At 37.6% G+C, this 18,925-nt stretch overlaps 1 protein-coding gene across 2 annotated transcripts in view; it reads left to right on the top strand.

The window, feature by feature from the left end:
- Nucleotides 1–3,538: 3,538 nt before the first annotated feature.
- nlrc7 (NLR family CARD domain containing 7) overlaps nucleotides 3,539–18,925 on the top strand; it is a 28,761-nt gene continuing 13,374 nt past the window's right edge. For both annotated transcript variants that reach the window (XR_012397745.1, XM_021469561.3), the window contains exons 1-11: nucleotides 3,539–3,824; nucleotides 5,063–5,213; nucleotides 5,730–5,837; nucleotides 6,383–6,490; nucleotides 7,316–7,423; nucleotides 10,597–10,681; nucleotides 11,114–11,309; nucleotides 11,396–13,217; nucleotides 13,294–13,464; nucleotides 14,625–14,798; nucleotides 18,335–18,535. Coding sequence is in view for 1 of the 2 variants with exons in the window: in XM_021469561.3 (XP_021325236.1) it covers nucleotides 5,170–5,213; nucleotides 5,730–5,837; nucleotides 6,383–6,490; nucleotides 7,316–7,423; nucleotides 10,597–10,681; nucleotides 11,114–11,309; nucleotides 11,396–13,217; nucleotides 13,294–13,464; nucleotides 14,625–14,798; nucleotides 18,335–18,535 (3,017 nt within the window). In the remaining variant the exon portion in view is untranslated. The remainder of the gene's footprint in view (nucleotides 3,825–5,062; nucleotides 5,214–5,729; nucleotides 5,838–6,382; nucleotides 6,491–7,315; nucleotides 7,424–10,596; nucleotides 10,682–11,113; nucleotides 11,310–11,395; nucleotides 13,218–13,293; nucleotides 13,465–14,624; nucleotides 14,799–18,334; nucleotides 18,536–18,925) is intronic.

Below are 18,925 nucleotides of genomic sequence, written 5' to 3'. Positions count from 1 at the left end.
GTTTTAGTTTTGTTTTTGCAGCTTAAAACATCTCACAGAGGTTCATGCTCCCTTTTACTTTTACTTATAAAATCAAAGATCACACAAGCTATCTGTGTCTTTTGTTGCAAATAACTTTACAGATTTTCTTTCACTATTTACAGCATATGAATTTATAAGTTATAATTCATGAAACTGTGTTTCACAGTTGTGTAGTTCCATTTTCTTGAACTTAAACAACACAGAACTGAAATCAAGCTTATATAACTTAATTTATATAATAACCATTATATTAATGGCGGTCAATAATTTATATATGACTTAATTTGAATTTTTGATGGTTCTGTTTTTAATTTTTATGAGTCTTTGTTCTATAAGGCTGTGAGTCTACAAGGGTTTGTAGTGTGTAATGTTGAATTTTAAATGTTAATTCAATTTTTTAAATGTTAATTTTAAATTTTTAATGTTGAGTTTTATACTCTATTCACAAACTTTATTCTTTTTTAATAGTAGTTTATTGATTATTTTTCTCTAGGTAAAGTGAAAGATTAATACAAATTGTATTTGACTGGTGTGATTTACAGCAGTGAATGAATTTTAAGGCAATGTAAGGCAATGAAGCTTACTGAAGTTAAATGGTTTGAAAATTTACAAATACATAGGCTATGCATTCTTCGGTATTAAGTTAACATATTTTTTATCCGCTGTTGAGAAAAAAAATCGTGAAATCGTAAATTTAAGCCTTTAGTCAGATGAAATGTTCCCAAGTCACATGTCATTAAAACTACTTCTGCCATCCAAGGTTATCATAGTTCATTGTCTTTAATACGTTTTTATTTCAGTTTATTTACATATTTGTTGTACATTTCAGTGCAGTTTTAGTTTATTCCATCAATGCTTTTGTTAATTTTAGTTTAGTTTTTTGGTGAACACATTTCTATTAAGTTTTTACATGTTTAGTTTTAGTTTTAAAAAATTGAGTAATAAAAATATTTTTAATAGCTGTTTATTGATTATTTTTCTCCATGTAAAGTGAAAGGTTAATACAAATTGTATTTGACTGTTCTGATTTACAGCAGTGAATGAATGGCAATGAAGCTTACTGAAGTTAAGTGGTTCGAATATTTACAAATACATAGACTATACATTTAAACGGATTCTTCTGTATTAAGTTAACCTATTCTTTATCCCCAGTTGAGAATAAGAAAAATTGCAAAAACATCCCACATACACACACACAAATAAATAAATAAGTGGATAAAAAAATTAAACGACTAATCTGTATGTGTGCTGTTTGCTGCTCAATCAGGTGGGGGTATATAAATATGATCAGCCTACGTTTGTGCTAATGTGGGCATGGTTAGCTTGATGGAATAGAATTGGCTTTTTATTTTCAGATCTCAACTTGTTTTCTGTAAGAAAGGATGAGTCGACAATATATGGAGGCATATTACGACAATACATAAAAATATGCAGAACCAAAACCGATTCCCTTTGGTTTGCTGTGACTGTTACTGTAACAGGAAACAGTTGGCATGTGATAGCTACTTCATCATAAACCAGCTTAGGTTGGTTTGGGCTGTTTTATTTTTCAGCAGGGAAATCTTCTTCCCGCTTCTGTTGGGAAAATACAGATTTGTTCTAGCACTTTTAATTCAAAAGAAGAAAAAAGCAGAAAATAAATATCCCTCTGAGATCTCCAACAGTTATCTGGATGCATTGGATAAGTTCACGCTTATGACAGCTGCTCTATTCAGTTCATTGTTTCCAACTTCAATACCAATACTTTTAATGATATTGTTTGGGCTTTTCTTTACGATGTGTCAATAAATACAATGTGTCAAAAACAATTACATCCTTAATAAAAACCTGCACTTATATTAAAAGCACAAATTGATCTGGGCCATTATGTTAAAGTAAAAACATGTTAACCCCTCAACAAAATATCACCCAAGCACAATGCATAAAAGAACTCCAGTGATTTTTAATTATACTAAACACTAATATATATATATAAAATTACACGAAAAAGCACATCACAGAAACACAGTAGTTTCTACAGATAACAATACATTTTTATAAACAAAAGAAATTGAGGCAAAGTTACACATTTTACAGATTATTTAAAGATTTATTTTTCCATTTCAGACTTTATTAGACAGGTTACTGACAGGAAGTGGAGTGGGTGAGAGAGTAAGATCGGGAAAGATCCAAGATGTGATACTACTTGTTACCATATAGGCTATAGCTCATGCCAAACTAACCTTTTCACTTCCCTGCTGGTTTCACTTTCTGGTATTATTGTTTATATTATTTAAAAGAAATATACATTATCAAAGTGTTATTTTAGTACAACATCTGAAAACATGAAATAGATAGCCAATCAGAATAGTTCAGATCAGTACTGAAATATGTAGTTGGCCTATGTTTTTTTTATTTAACATTTATCAATTTACAAACTCAAATGGGGAACAAAAACGGCATATAACAATATATACACACTTACAATCACATTTACATTATACAGTGCATACACACATTTTAATGCATAACATTAAAAAGAAAAAAAAAACTTTTTTTGGAGGTGGAGGGTGGTTACACAAAAAAATAAAAACTAAAAAAAATTAAAGATAAATTTTTAAAAGGAAAGAGACTCAGCCATAGTTTTGTAGTTTCTCTTTAGCATTTTTTTCTTCGGATATTACTTTGAAAGACTCTAAATATGTTTTATATGTCTTTTTAAAGCAATTAATCGAGGGTTTACTGTTATTCCACTTACTTTTGTGTATATTTACCTATAATAATAATAATGTTTAACATCGATGACATTTTGTTTGGAAAAACTATCTGCATAAACCAAAACCTTAATCAAATTTTAGGAATGGAATGTCAGGATCTATATTGTTGCTTAGCCAACTGCAAAGGTCCTGTCATTTTTTTTTTTTTTTTTTTTTTTTTTGTGACTGGACAGGAGAAATATAAATGTTCAATGGTTTCAGCCTCTTCTGAACAAAAAACACAAGGGTCTACCTCAAATCTGTTTTTTTTCCCCCGTAAAATTTCTGCTGCTGAATATGTATTATTGATTATCCTAAACTGCATATATTTCGTTTTCTGTAAAATTTAAGATATTTACAATATATTTTTAAATACACCATTTTCAAGCTGTTTCAATTTTGATGGTGTATTAAAATCTGAAAATAATTTACTTTTTAAAATATGCCCAATTACTTTGTTGTTATATATATTTTTTATCTGCAATAATACCTACTTATCCAATCTTTAATTCAGGTAATTTTGTAGATGCCTTTGAACGTGTGACAGTATTATGTATTATTTTTATAAAGCAATAGGAATAGCTTTACTTAAATAAATAAATTCTCTAAATGAATATTTTATCTCATTTTTTTCCATCAATGAATTATGTTGAAGAATTAGCCATTTTTATCTAAAAGATAGTTGGCCTATGTTTCACTGGTCAAACGGGATTTAAGATTAATTATTTCTCCAGTCCAGTAGGCGGATCGTGCTCGGCTGTTAGCAACCCGCCGGTAAAACCCACGAAGAAAACGAAAATGAAAGAAACTGGAAAATACAGCTGCGCCTAATAGACGCTTCAGATCCTCGTCTTGTTTACATACTGTAGATAAATTAAGGCAACAGCTAAACCTGTCTCTAGTTAATAATTGTATAAATCTAGACCAATAGAAGATGACATTGGGTTCGCTTTTAAAAATCGCCTCAATACAGTTTGCTTGTTTAGGAAGAAATTTACCACAGAACTTGCGTGAGCTGGATGGAGATACCTGGACACATTTCTTTACCGCATACAGGAAAAATAAAACGTAAGCAACTCTTCAAAATCATTCAATACTCATTTTTATTAATGTGTCTGTCCAAGGTGTACCATCGTACATTTTTAGGAGACAAAGTTTTTCTAAGGAAGAAGAAAAGTGGCAAGGAAAGTGGAGTAATAGTACAGAAAGACATTTATGTAACCTAGAATATTAAATGTGTTTAGAGATATAGAAGAGATGATCAGACCTAATAAGATACTAATCTTAACTCGACTCTAGTAAAAATAACTTAAAAAAAAAAAACTGAGTAAAAATATGACACGTAATGGAAACCATAGACTATGTGTTATTAATATATCCTCCTCTTAATCATAGGAATGAACGCAATTAGTTATTAAGAGAACTCTACAATAACCTGTAATGCAAATAATATACAATCAGGAATTTATTAAACACAAATTAAGGGTCAGGTAAAATTATTGAAGCTGTTTAAAAATGTAGCGATCTTAAAACCAATATATAGATTGGTCATCAAACTTGTTCCTGGAGGGCCGGTGTCCTACAGATTTTAGCTCCAACCCTAATCAAACACACCTGAACCAGCTAATTAAGGTCTTACTAAGTATAGTTGAAACATTCAGGCAGGTGTGTTGAACAAGTTGGAGCTAAACCCTGCAGGGACACCGGCCCTCCAGGACTGTAGACTGAATCACCAACACAGGAGATGACAACGATATGCACATAAAAGTTGGTTTGCAACTAAACCTAAAGTAAAAGAGTGTGTTGTGCTTCACATTGCTGTCCAGTTGGTGGCGCTGATGAATAAGAACTGCTTTGACAAACTTGCATTTTGTCCAGAGAGTCTAGACTGACTCATGTCATGTGTCAACACTTCTGAAGTGTCTCAGATATGTGTAAACAGACAGAAATGTCTTAAAAATGGTTTAAACAAACAGAAGGTAAACCATTCGGTGCGATATAACGTTCTGCTAAACCTGTAACCTATTTCTAAAAATGTATTTACAATTTTTCTATTTAGGCGAAATTCTCATTTATTGTTGTTCTCATTGATTAATTTTCATATTAATATATGCATATTAATGTTAAATGTAAATATAAATTTAACCATGCTATGATGAGTGCTTTGAATGTTGTTGACTAAATTCAGTTACAGTAGCTACATGACAATATGTTTGTAGCAGGTGTTAATATTCTTTATTGCTTGTCTATTAACTCAGCATTTGTCTTTATTTAAATTTTTTTCTTCTCCATTTCTCCTTCTGAAGTGTAATGACCTTCATCTCAGAGACTCATTGTCATGTCCAGCTCATGATGGTCGTCTGATTGTCTTCAGCAACACAAAGACACCAGTGTTGAGCTGTTGATCTGCAGTATGTCAGAGGAGCAGGGAAAGATGAGTCTCTCAGAGAAACACAGGTGAGACTATGGTGCTTTGCACAGATTCATCTTAAACTACAGCAGGTTCAGGATTTAAACCTCAGAAAAATACAACTATAATCAGAAAGAACTTGTTTAACATTCAGTGTTTTCTTTCACTATTTCATGTCAAATGCTATGAAACCATTCAGAACATCTTGGAAAAGCTTAGAAGTTGTTTACATTTTACATTTATTGGAAAAGTTGTAACAACTAAAAATGTTTGTTGCATATATTCAGAGCTGAAAAATACAGACAATATTTTGAAGGGAAAAAATTAATTCACTGCTAAGATACATTGCATGTATTATTTATTTCATTCATAGTTGATTTTGAACTCGCACGTTTCGAAGTAAATAATTTCTACTAAATTGACAAATGAAAAAATGACCCAAACTTGTTGGAGCAAGACATTGTTAACTCCTTAAATTGAACACATCATTTGCACACTAAATCTCTTCAGATGGTCTGACGTTCCTCCTGTTGTCATTTTCTCTCTGTTTTTTATGTCTTCAGTGTAATATCAGACTCATGTGTGTCCGGCTCTGTGTCTGTGAAGAGCGACTGCTCAAAAGATGGTGATCTCCCGAACTTCAGTGTGGAAAAGCCAATGTCTGCTAAAAGGTATGAAATGTCAAACATTCATCATTGTTATATACATATTAATTGCGGTAGTAAATTTCTCAGAGAGTTGTTATGACAGAAGAGCTGTTATGCAATTCAGACTCCTATACTCAGATTTCTCTCTGTTCTTGTTCACAGTTTGCAATAAGGTTGAATTAGTTAATGTATTTACTAACATGATGTAATTTTTTATTACTTCATTATTTCAAGAGTTCACACTTAGCTGATGATTAAATATAAGCTACTTTAGCATGCTGTCCTGGGAGTGAGCCCTGAGCTCATAAGATCCTCAAGCCCGGGGCTCTCTCCCGTTGCAAGGCGAAAGGGGAGTTTGAGCTCAGGTAGATCTCGAGAACTCCCCTGCAGTAGTAACTAATGAAAAGAGAGTGATTGCTCTGAAGAGATAACTATTTACTAAGAGCATGTCTATAGTGCTGATTTAGATTAGTCATTACCTTAAGTTGCATGTTTTTGGACGATAAATCTCTTCAGATGGTCTGACGTTCCTCCTGTTGTCATTTTCTCTCTGTTTGTTATGCCTTCAGTGTAATATCAGACTCATGTGTGTCCGGCTCTGTGTCTGTGAAGAGCGACTGCTCAAAAGATGGTGATCTCCCGAACTTCAGTGTGGAAAAACAAACGTCTGCTAAAAGGTATTAAATGTTTCAAATATCCATTCTGGGATTTCTCCACAGTGATGAAGAGTATGTGAAGGAACTTGAGTTAATAAAACAAGCACAAAATTGTTATATATAACTTACACGGAGTAAACCCATGTGAGCACAGTGAGAAAGTGCAAACTCGGCACAGAAACGTATGCTGGTTTGGTAAAGACTGGAACCCAAGACGTTTTTGCTGTGAGGCAACAGTGCTAAGCACTGGGCCACCTTGTCACCCATCTAGGAAGAAGGAGGAGTAGGGGTGGAAGAGGGGATTCTTCAAAACGAAGATAGCGGTGGTACATAACTCAGGGTATTTGTAGTAGCTTAGGAATCGTCTGATTGGTGCATTAAGAATTGGATAATGTGGATCCAGCTGCTAGCAATCATAAGCACATGATCCTCTTGAAATTAGTTTATAAATAAACTTCACTTAATGTGTTGAATATTCCTCATGGAATTTCTTCACAGTTATGAACAGCATGTGCAGGAGTTAATAAATCAAGCTTAGCAAGTTGTTATGACAGACACCTGTTATCTAATCTAGACTCCTGTTTTCAGATTTCTCTCTGTTATGAGCAATACTTCTTGAGCATTTATTAATCATAGTTGAACATTGACTAATGCATTTTAAACATACAAATTCATGCTTGTTAATGTTAGTTAATGCACCATAAGTTAACATGGACTGTAATGTTTAACATGAACTAATGTTAACTAACATGAACAAATACTGTAGTAAATGTATTGTTCATCTTAGTAAATGCATTAACTATTACCAACTTATTGTAAAGCATTACCTGTTCTTTGTGTCATCAGTGTAATATCAGACTCCTGTGTGTCCGGCTCTGTGTTTGTGAAGAGTGACTGCTCAAAAGATGGTGATCTCCCGAACTTCAGCGAGGAAACACCGTCATCTGGCAAAAGGTATTTCACGCCTTTAACATTACTTTTTTGATTGTCTGATTTCTCCACAGTGATGTACAGTGTGTGATGCAATTTAAGATTACGAATGGCAGAAAACAATGTCTGATGAGCTCCACTGATCTCTGTCTGAAGAATCTTGATATTTTGTTAATAGAGTTTTCTGATATGTCATGAATATTGCATTTTGCTAATAGTTTAATTATTTTTCAGTTACCCATATGCACAACCATATAAACAACAGAATTGATTGCTTTTTTAATGTACTATTGAATACATTGTTCTGCTTATTTATGCTGTTTAAACAATGGAAAAAAATGTGTGGAAGCTGCTAAATCATATAGAGGAGTATTTTTGTAACGAAGTGGCTGACACAGAGGGATCCATTTGCAGTATTTTTATTAAACACAGTTTAATAACAAATAGCACACAGATGTTATGCGTGTGCAAACTCACATCAAGCACAGTAGTATATCGCCGTAGGGCTGGCGGCAGGTAAACACAGGATGAGTATGCAGGCATGGGTCAGAGGCAGGCGGCTAGTATCAAGGTCGGTGTTCAGGCTAGAGTTCAAGGCAGGCGGCAAGGATCAGAGTCGGGGTTCAGGCAAAGGTACAAGGCAGGCGGCTGGCAGGACTGGGTGAATAATCGAAGCAAGGTCACAACGGGGAAGCAGGCAATGAAGAGAAATGCTCAGTAGTGTTAACCGGGGTAGAACAAGACTTCGGAGTGAGTGAGTGTGTGTGTGCTGCATATATGTGTGAGCGTGCCTCATCAACTGGATGAGCTGCAGGTGTGCATGCTTTCAGTGTAAGTGGATGACGTAATGCTTAGAAGTCCGGTAATGATGACCTCTGCTGGCCAGCGAGGGGAATGACTGGAACCGAGTCGGTGACAGGTGTGTTGTGTCTTGGTTAAAAGATTGAGTCTTTCCATAGAACCATTACACAACATAGCATCATGGCTCACCGTAAGAACTAGAGAGTAAACATACAAACAAACAAACACCAAATGAATCCCGAAATTTAAAACAGCATACCAACATTACCAACAAAAGTAAAACATGAATCTTAACATAAATCAAAACATGATTTACAACTTAAATAAATCAAATTACTTTATTTTCCCTTAAACCAGAAGCTAAAACTCATAAATTGGGAGTCCGAGAATCAGCTGTATACCCGTGCCTTGTTGGCGTGTTTCACTTATCGTTCCATGCCTGGCGTGCTTTGCTTCACGTCCATTACTATATGCGTCATACATCCGGTAGGCTCCGCAATCTTAGTGCCATAATTACGTTAAGTAATTAAGTCTTCAACCATAACTTAACAACATATACAAAATAAAGCAAAACAAAATACACAATAAAGTACCACATTACTTGGTGAAATAAATAATACTCATTTCATCTCATTTTCGTCTGCTTTTCCGGGGCTGGGCCACAGGGGCAGCAGTCTTAGGAGAGAACCCCAGACTTCCCTCTCCCCAGACAATTCCTCCAGCTCCTCCAGGGGAATGCGAGGTGTTCCCAGGCTAGCTGAGAGACTAGTCTTGAGGTTTTCCTCGAGGTCTCCTCCTAATGGGACATGCCTGGAACACCTCTCTGGGTAGGCAATCAGGAGGCATCCGAAACAGATGCTCGTGCCACCTCAGCTTACTTCTCTTGATGTGGAGGAGCATTGGCTTAAGCAGAGCTCCTCCCAGGTGACAGAGCTCCTCACCCTATATATAAGAGTGTGCCCTGCCACCCTGTGAATGAAGCTCATTTTGGCTGCTTGCATCCAAGATCTTGTCCTTTCGGTCATGAACTAAAGCTAATGACCATAGGTGAGAGTAGAAACGTAGATTGACCAGTAAATCGGGAGCTTTGTCTTTCGGCACAGCTCCTTCTTTACCACAACAAACCGGTACATCGACCACATTACTGCTGCGTCCTGCTCACGTTCCATCCTTCCCTCATTCGTGAACAAAACCCCTAGATACTTGAACTCCTCCACCTGGGGTAAGGACTTTCCTTTAACCTGGAGACGGAGATAAATAATACTGTATGATTATAATAAGTCTTCTGCTTGATTTATCCCATTTGCCAGTCTTTGTTTTTGTTGGTCTCCAACCAATTAGTACAGGTCAAAACTTGACAATAATTGATGAGCAATCATTGATTTAGTGGCATTATTTACAGACTTAGACAAAATTGTTGGTACCTTCCAGTGTTGTCCAGGCCAGTTACATTAGTTTGCCTTTTTCAATTCCAAAGCAATATCTGATTTTTTTCTAGTTAATGTTCAGTCATTTTTGATTAATCTTTACTTTTTTTAAGCTTCAAACTATTTCAATGACTACAGTTCTGTTTCTTTCCTCAGTACCAACAATTTTGTCCATGTCTGTATGTTCTCCTCTTCAATATGGGTGACTGATGACATTTTGTGAGAATGTGGTGTTGAATAATAGGGTTTTTATTATGGTAAATGATTAAATGTCAACATTTTCTGTACAAAATGTACTATTATTCACCTGCTAGTGTATTTTCTGTAGTACCATTGTAACTGAAGGATGCTGGTCAACAGAGTTGAGGATCCTTGTAGTTTTATTTAACAGAGAATGGACTGACAGGAAAGGGTCAATTTTAGGAGCAAAGGGGTACATACAGGCCAATCCAGAAGCGTAATCAAGTCACCGGCAAAAGGTCAAGATAGGAGGCAAACAAATCAGGAAATAAGGCAAGGGTCAAAGAATACAGAAAGACTAGACACGGGAAACATTTTGTAATGTTACAGGGATAAACCAACAAGACTCAGCCATGAGTGTGACAAAATGAGCAGTCTAAAAAGTGTGAGTAATCAGTTATTGAGCAGCTGCCAGCTGTGTGTGTGTAATCAACAGTGAACAGGTGTGTGAGAGATGCATGACAGGATTTGTAGTTCATATAGTGACAGGATTGTAGTCCAGGTGAAGGTGAATGTTTACCAGCAATCTGCAAGTCTGGATCACTGGTGATCCTGACAACCATTAAAACAATCTTTTCTGTAATACCATAAGCTCAAAGGAAATTTGGTTCCCAGAAAACTCTGAAAGTTTGAATATCCAATGCTTTCCTTTGTTTTTGCTAAGTGTGTCTGTAAGAGTCATGTAGTATATTTTCCTGGAATTCAGAAATTTGTTGTATTTGTTTACAGTTTTGAACATAAGACATCAGACTCAGACTTCCAGACTCACAGGAAACACAAGGGGTTTCAAGACGGTCTTCTGGGGATCTTTCAGGTATAAGTAAAAGACATACATTTGTTGTAATTTTTGTGTTAAAGTGAACCTCACAGCAGGAAGGTTGCTGGTTCGAGTCCTGGCTGGACCAGTTGGGATTTCTGTGTGGAGTTTGCATGTTTCCTTGTGTTCCCGTGGGTTTCTTTCAGGTGCTCCGGTTTACCCCACAAGTCCAAACACGTGCGCTATAGGTGAATTGAATAAACAAAATTGGCCATAGTTTATGTGTGTGAATGGGTGGGTATGGAAGTTTCCCAGTGCTGGGTTGCTGCTGAAAGGGCAACCGCTGTATAAAGCATATGATGGATAAGTTAGCGGTTCATTCCACTGTGGTGACCCCTGATGAATATAGGGACTAAGCTGAAGAAGATAATGAATTAATAATTTGGTTTAAGTTTAAAGTTTGTTCTCTTTTTTCCCCTTGGTTTGCAGGATCTTGAAAACCAGATAATGAATTATCTGAAGCATGAGCTAGAAAAGTTTAAGAAAATCTTACAAAAAGAAAACATAATTGACTTTGTAAAGGACTTTAACGAGAACAGATGCAGCATCAAAGAAGCAGCTCTCGATCTCACACTCTACTTCCTGAGGGAAATGAAGCAAGAGGAAAGTGCTGATACTCTAGAAGGTGAGAGACTGTCAGATTATAACTGAAAAATATAGGAGAGAAAATAACACTGAGCTTTATGCCTGTTGTTTGTTTCTTGTATTTAGACGAACTGATCTTCATTCATCAGCTGAAATGTGGCCTACAGAAGAAGTATCAGTGTGTGTTTGAAGGAATTGCACAGCAAGGAGATTCAAGACTTCTGAAGAACATCTACACAGATCTCTATATCACTCAGGGTGGCAGTGAACAGGTCAATACTGAACATGAGGTCAGACAGATTGAAGTTGCTTCTAGACGTCATGAAGCACAAGAGCTACAGGTTGAATGCAGACACTTGTTTGAAGCGTCTGAACAAGATAAGCAGATCAGAACTGTACTGACAAAAGGAGTCGCTGGCATCGGGAAATCAGTCTCTGTGCAAAAGTTTGTTCTGGATTGGGCTGAAGGAAAAGAAAATCAAGAGATCAGCTTCATATTTCCTCTTCCATTCAGAGAGATGAACTTAAAGGAGAAAGAAACACTCAGTTTGATGGAGCTTATAACTCAGTTTTTCCCGGAGACAAAAGGACTGAACCTTACAAGAAGGAATCGATTCAAAGTCCTGTTCATCCTTGATGGATTGGATGAATGTCGTCTTCCTCTGAACTTTGCTGGTAATGAGACGTGTTGTGATGTTTCGTCGCCAGCCTCTCTGGATGTTCTCCTGACGAACCTCATCAAGGGAAATCTGCTTCCTTCTGCTCTCATCTGGATCACCAGCAGACCAGCAGCTGCCAGTAAGATTCCTCCTGACTGTATCGACCGGCTGACAGAGATACGAGGATTCAATGATGCACAAAAAGAGGAGTACTTCAGAAAAAGACTGACAGATGAGAATCAGGCCAAAGAAATCATTGATCATGTTAAACAATCAAAGAGTCTCTTCATCATGTGCCACATCCCAGTCTTCTGCTGGATTTCAGCCACTGTTCTCCAAAACATTTTACAGGAGAAGAGAAATAATGATGTTAAACACAATCAAGCTGATGACGCCTCCAAAACACTGCAGGAATCAAACACTGAAGACACTCCCAAGACTCTGACACAGATGTACACACACTTTCTGCGCTTTCAGATCCAGCAGAGCAGACGAAAGTATAATGGAGAATACACACCAGATGTGTCCTGGGATAAAGACGCCATCCTTTCACTGGGGAAACTGGCATTTCATCATCTGTTAAACAACAACCTAATCTTCTATGACACAGACCTGGAAGCCTGTGGTATTGACGTCTATAAGGCCTCAGTTTACTCAGGCATGTGTACCCAGATCTTTAAGGAGGAAACTGGGATCATTCTTGGTACCATGTACTGCTTTGTTCACCTGACTCTTCAAGAGTTTATCGCAGCCCTTTATGCACATCTGATTCTAGACACTAACAAGAAAAGTGTGTTTGATCAAGACTCTAAAAAAATAAATGAGTCCATGATTGATTTGCTGAAGACTGCAGTGGACAAGGCACTAGAGAGTGACAATGGGCACCTGGACCTTTTTCTTCGCTTCCTTCTCGGTCTGTCACTTCAGTCCAATCGACGAATCTTACGAGGTCTGTTGACACCGCAAGACCAAGATGACCAAAGCACAGAGAAAATACTTCAGTATATCAAGCAGAAGTTTGATGCGAATCTTTCTCCAGAGAGATCCATCAATCTGTTCTACTGTCTGAATGAACTGAACGAACAAACTCTGGTGAAAGAGATTCAGACTCACCTTAGCAAAGGAAGTCTCTCATCTGCTGACTTTTCATCTGCCCACTGGTCTGCTTTGGCCTTTGTGTTGTTGACATCAGATGAGGAGATGGAGGAGTTTGAGCTTCAGAAATTCCATAAATCAGACGAGTGTCTCATCAGACTATCAGCAGTCATCAAAACCTGCAAAAGAGCTCTGTAAGTCCATGAATACAAAGTAAAATTTTGTTGCATTTGTTCCACCTAATTCTGTGATGTTATCTTTTCTTCGTAGGTTAAATGATTGTAACTTAACAGACAGAAGCTGTTCAGCTTTGGCTACAGTTCTTGAGTCAGATACCAGTCTAAAAGAGCTGAACATGAGTAATAATAATCTGCAGGATTCAGGAGTGAAGCTGCTCTGTACTGGACTGAAGGATATGAAGTGTGAATTGGAGATACTGAGGTAAGTTCCAGTTGTTATGTGTTTGTCAGTTAAAGAATGTACCTTGTCAAAATTCTTCATTTAGAAAATGTAACTCTAATTGGGTTCACATAAAAATAATTCTCATAATGTCCATGTATTAGTCATAGTTTATTATTGGGTTATTTCATAGTGTTAATTTGAATACTTTCAGATCCACTAGTGTTTGAACAACTGGTTAATGGGATGAATACTATGTTATATTTTCATTATGAACCTTCAAACTGCAGTATTAGTAGGCATATGCTTAATCCTGATTGCAGTTTACTTTAATGCAGCTCTACTTTTTTAAACAAAATTCAAATGACTAAATTTGACTAGTTTTGTAGATAGTTTGTAGGTATCTGGGCCATTGTTATGCTGTGTTAACACCAGACGCGGAACGCGCGGATAAATCGCGCTATTCGCGCGTAAATAGCCACGTGAACATTTGAGTTTACTCGCTTCATACACGCGTTAACCCCGCTTCATTCGCGTGTCAAATTCACATCAGAACAGACGCGGATTCGCGTGATGGGCAGGGCTTCTGTCTGCCCGATGACTCTAGCTTCATAGCTAAATGGCTAACATGGTTTTTATGAAGAAAATAACAGTGTTTATGTGCTTTATGAAGACAGAAAAACAGCGTCGATACGTTTAGGGTTGTGTCTGAGTCCACTACATTCTTTCAGAGGTGCATCCAGCTCTGTGAGCTCATAAACTCCTTCAGAAACTTAACCTGGATGACGGAGGCTTTCAGTGGTGCTTCTGACTGAGCCAAGCCGAGTTTGATGAACTGTTGTCGGTGAAGGCTGGAGGATTTCCCTTGGAACACCGACAACAGGTTCTACGTCACAATCACACCTCCACAAGAGCAAGCTTCTGATTGGTTAACGCGGTGCGAATGTACGCTGAAGTTCAGATTTTCGAAATCGAGAGATTCGCGCGACACGCTCGTTAAGCGCGTCAAACGTGCAAAACGCTCAATTCGCCCCGCGCAATTTGCGTCATTCGCGCGTATCGCGCTGCAGGATGTCTGTTCGCTTGTTTGCATTGACTTAACATGTAAATCACTCGCGCTTGACTTGCGTGCCGCGTCTGGTGTGAACGCAGCATTGGGCTTCATATTCAGTTGCTGCTACACTAATGTTTTCCTGTTTTAGACTTTCAGACTGCAATATTACAGAGGAAGGTTATAAAGCACTGGCTTCAGCTCTGAGATCAAATCCTTCACATCTACTAGAGCTAGACCTCAGAGGAAATGATCCTGGAGAATCAGGAGTAAAGGAGCTTGATGATTTACTGCAGGATCCAAACTGTACACTGAAAACACTGAGGTAATGAACGAGGCAGTGAATATTTGAGTCGCAGCTCAAATAGACTCTAAACTATTAGCTAAATATATTTGGAAATGTCCCCAGCAGACACACAACACAAGACGTTAATATTTGGTTAGATTTAGATCGTGACATCAGGTGAAAAAAATCAATGTCTAGCCAGCTTCTAAGGACAACGTTATTTTTGATATCCAATAACAGCGTCAAATTACATTGATATTTGGTTGATTTTAGGTTGTGTTGGAAAGTGACCAAAATCCAACGTCTGATAGATGTCATAGTGGTATTGTCCACACATCGTCAAGGTGTAGCATAAGACATTGATATTTGGTTGATTTTAGGTTGGACATTGGGTTCTGACATAACCCCATTTCCAAACAAAATCCAATGTCCCCACGACGTTGATGTACAATGTCAATATGACAGTCAGTCATAGGGTCAGTTCCATACATATCTCAACATAAATTAACTCATCTTGGGTTTGGTACTGGGATTCTCTAAATAATGTCCTTTGTGTTCAGTAGAACAAAGAGATATATACAGGACTGGAACAACCTATGACAGAATTTAAAATTCTTTGGATGAACTAGTCTTAATACCTCATTTCCACTAACTGGTACACTTCAGTTCAATATAGTTTGGTATGGTATGGTTACCTTAATCAGTCTTGTGTCTCCATTGCCAAATGCCATACTCTTGGTGTATGACAGAAGGTTGACTTCAGTCTTGCTCAAAGAAAAGTAAAAGTAAAGCTGTATAGCCCATTCGCATCAGTGTGTAAATGCATTAGGGATGTCCAGATCCGATCATGTGATTGGAAATCGGGCCCGATCTTGCGGTTTCAGACTCACTTGGAATTGGACATTACCTCCCGATCAGTACGCAAATACATATGTATATATATATATATCTTGTCATTATTTTTTAACACATCTATAGTAATAAACAGCAACACTTGTGGCATGACATCACTTTGTTGCAGAGACGCTATTGGTTAAATGCTGGCAAAGTAGAACAAAGAAGCAGCTTAAAGCAGAAAGTGTGAGTATGTCGGCGGTCTGGAGGTATTACAAAGTTGATGACGACAACATTGCCATAGCAAACTGAGAGATATATAAACTTGGGATTGCCTGCCGGGTATTTTAAGTTGAGGTGCTATTTGTTTTTATATTAGATTTTTTTATATTTACTTTTGCACTAAAGTCCAAAAGCAGGAATTTATATTATTTATTACTTGATTGTTCAAGCTACCTTACAGAAGTGCTATGTTTGTTAACAGAGTTGTTGAATGTTAAAAAAGGACATTCCGCTGCCTAGCTGACACACCCATTCCGCTGCCTAGTGATAGAGATGAAATACAACTGTCAAAACATCTGTAAAAAAGCTAAACTAAATTGAACCCAATCCAAAAGATTTCATAACTGAGGAAAGTTTTAATGGCAGTGTGTAAACACGATTGACCCAGTGTGATGTAGAATTTATTTATTTTTTAGAAAATTAAGAGTTCTAACAAAATTTTTTGTTTGAGTGTGCAGATTGCATCATTCAAGTAATCTTCATCTCTATAGCGCTTTTACAATATATATTGTGTCAAAGTAGCTTAACACAGAAGATTAGAATAAATTGAAACGTGTCAGTTAGGGGTGTCACGATTTCGATTTTAAATTTATGCTCAATTTCGATTATCGAATCAAAAAATAGAATCGTCGATGCTGCCACGCCCCCATGTCACGTCAGCTTGGCTTGCCAAGCGGGAAAAAAACAGTCTTGTTAAAGTGCTTGTTAAACGGCAGACACAGGAGACCCGTCGACAGAGCTTAAACCCTCTCCTCTTTCAGTGAAGTCGCCGGTGTGTAAGCATTTTGGATTTCCAGTGAGTTATGTTGACAACGTTCATGTTGTCGACAAAAAAAAAAAACACAGTTTTGCAAGCTCTGCTATGTACGTATTACGAACGGTTCGTCCGATAGACAACACCGGCATCGCGATCCTCCGCCCGCCCCCGTTGCAAATCCGCTCGCGAAAATTACACACTCAGGCCCTGTTTACACTGTCTTTGTTTTTAAATGGCATTTTAGAACGACAACGATTTGACATCCACAGTGGCGTGTAGCATTTCTGAGCAGCCCTCCTTCCTCTCTACCTCTGAAAATGCACATCACGTGACCACACAGACGCACTCACAGCCATGTGCTCGAGACAGCAGGTCCAGGCAGTCAGAGGACTGCTTCAATCTTTCACTCACTTGTACTTAGTCATTTTAGCGAACACCTCAGATACTGTTGGCTGGTTCCTGTTAGTTGTGCGTCTTTTTTACAGACGCCATTATAACGACACAGATCACTGCCTATTCTCGAGTCCCGCAGAAAAAAGTGATTGACAGGTGGTAAATATGTGTGTATCTTGCATTTATTCATTTACTGTATGATTTGTTTATGGGTAAAACAAAGACCATGCAGGGCAGGTAGTTTAAATGGTAGGCTACAAATAATTAATTGGTCATTAATTCATTAATTATTCATAATCGAAAATCGAATCGAATCGTGCCTTTAGAATCGAAAATGTAATCGAATCGAGGATTTGGAGGATCGTGACACCCTTAGTGTCAGTCCAGTTTTTAGAGTTCTAAGTAAGCTTTGGTTCAGCTCCGTGCGGTTTAATTTTCACTGCTGAAAGTCCAAACAATGAAGAGCAAATCCATCGATGCTCAGCTCCACAAGTCCCAAACCATGCAAGTCAGTGGCGACAGCGACGAGGAACAAACTTCACCAATTGATGAAAGTGAAGGAAAAAAACCTTAAGAGAAACTAGGCTCAGTTGGGCACGACCATTTCTCTTCTGGACGTTCTTGTGCAGAGCTGCTGTTTAGGCGCCAGAGGCTAGAGAATGCTGGACGTCTGTCGTGGAAAAGCTGCAGGTGGGAGGGTTCACTGGAATGCAAGGACTTGTCTGTCACTGGGGTTTTACAGGAGTCAGTCTCATGCTCTCCACTCCTCCATGACCACCACAGCAGTTGCTCAGGATATGGCCTGGTCCAGGATTATGGAAACCTCAGGAATAATAAAAAACAGACTAACATAAGCGCAGATGCGGTTCAAATTATAATGTCTTTTGGGAAGTGTTGCCGGCTCTGGCTGCACTAAATTATGCAGACGTTAATCTAGTTTTCAAACTGATAGACTGTGTCTGCTTCCAGAACTTTGCTAGGTAGGCTATTCCAGAGTTAAGGTGCTAGACGTGAGAAAGATCTACTGCCTAAAGTTGGTTTTGATATTCTGGGAATAATAAATTTTCCAGAATTAAACGAGCATAAAGGACGTGTTGGGCTATAATACACCAGGAGCTCCCTCAAATACTGGGGAGCTAAGCCGTTCAGGACTTTCTAGGTAGTCAATAACATTTAAAAATGTATACAGTATTTAATAGGGAGCCAATGCAAGGGTGAATCATTAGAACTGTAATGAAGTTTATTTAATCAGTCTGTTTTGTAACCTTCAGCACTTAACTGACTCCTGCTTGATTTTCCCTGTCTTTAGGTTTTTAAGTCCTTCTGCAGAAGAATCCTGTCAGTTTGTGAATGGGGTTGTGGGTAAAAACCCATTACTCCTAAAAACACTGAATCTGAATGATTTCCGATCCACGCGTAACCATCCATTTATATATGAAATAGAAGACACACAAGTGAATCACCTCGCTGCTCTACTGCAGGATAAACACTGTAGAGTCAACATGCTTATGTGAGTATCTTACAGCAGTCAACATGTTAAAAGTGCTGTTTTAATTGTGCTGTACTGTAGCTGATTATAGTCAGTTAAACAGTTTATTTTTAAGTATTGCAAGGCAAATAAAACAATTTTCAGTTGACGTCAAGCTTTAAAAAGTTACCAAGCAAGTCATGTTTGTCAGTATTTAAAGGTTACTGAAATAATTAATAGTTGAATTAAAGTTCAGTTACAAAAGATTTTAACGTGAGAATGGTGGGGAGGGAGAAGCAGCTCATTTGCATTAAAGGCACAGGCACCGAAACACCTACAAAATGAAATCAGCTCAAATTTCTAATACAATAAAGAACTACAAATTTGCCATTATACAGACTACAAATCCTGTCATGCAGCGCTCAGTCACAC

This window comes from Danio rerio, chromosome 22 (genome assembly GCF_049306965.1).
Source record: "Danio rerio strain Tuebingen ecotype United States chromosome 22, GRCz12tu, whole genome shotgun sequence".
NCBI classification, from domain to species: Eukaryota; Metazoa; Chordata; class Actinopteri; order Cypriniformes; family Danionidae; genus Danio; species Danio rerio.
The sequence above is the reverse complement of the archived record's forward strand: the minus strand, read 5'-3'. Positions and strand labels throughout refer to the sequence as shown.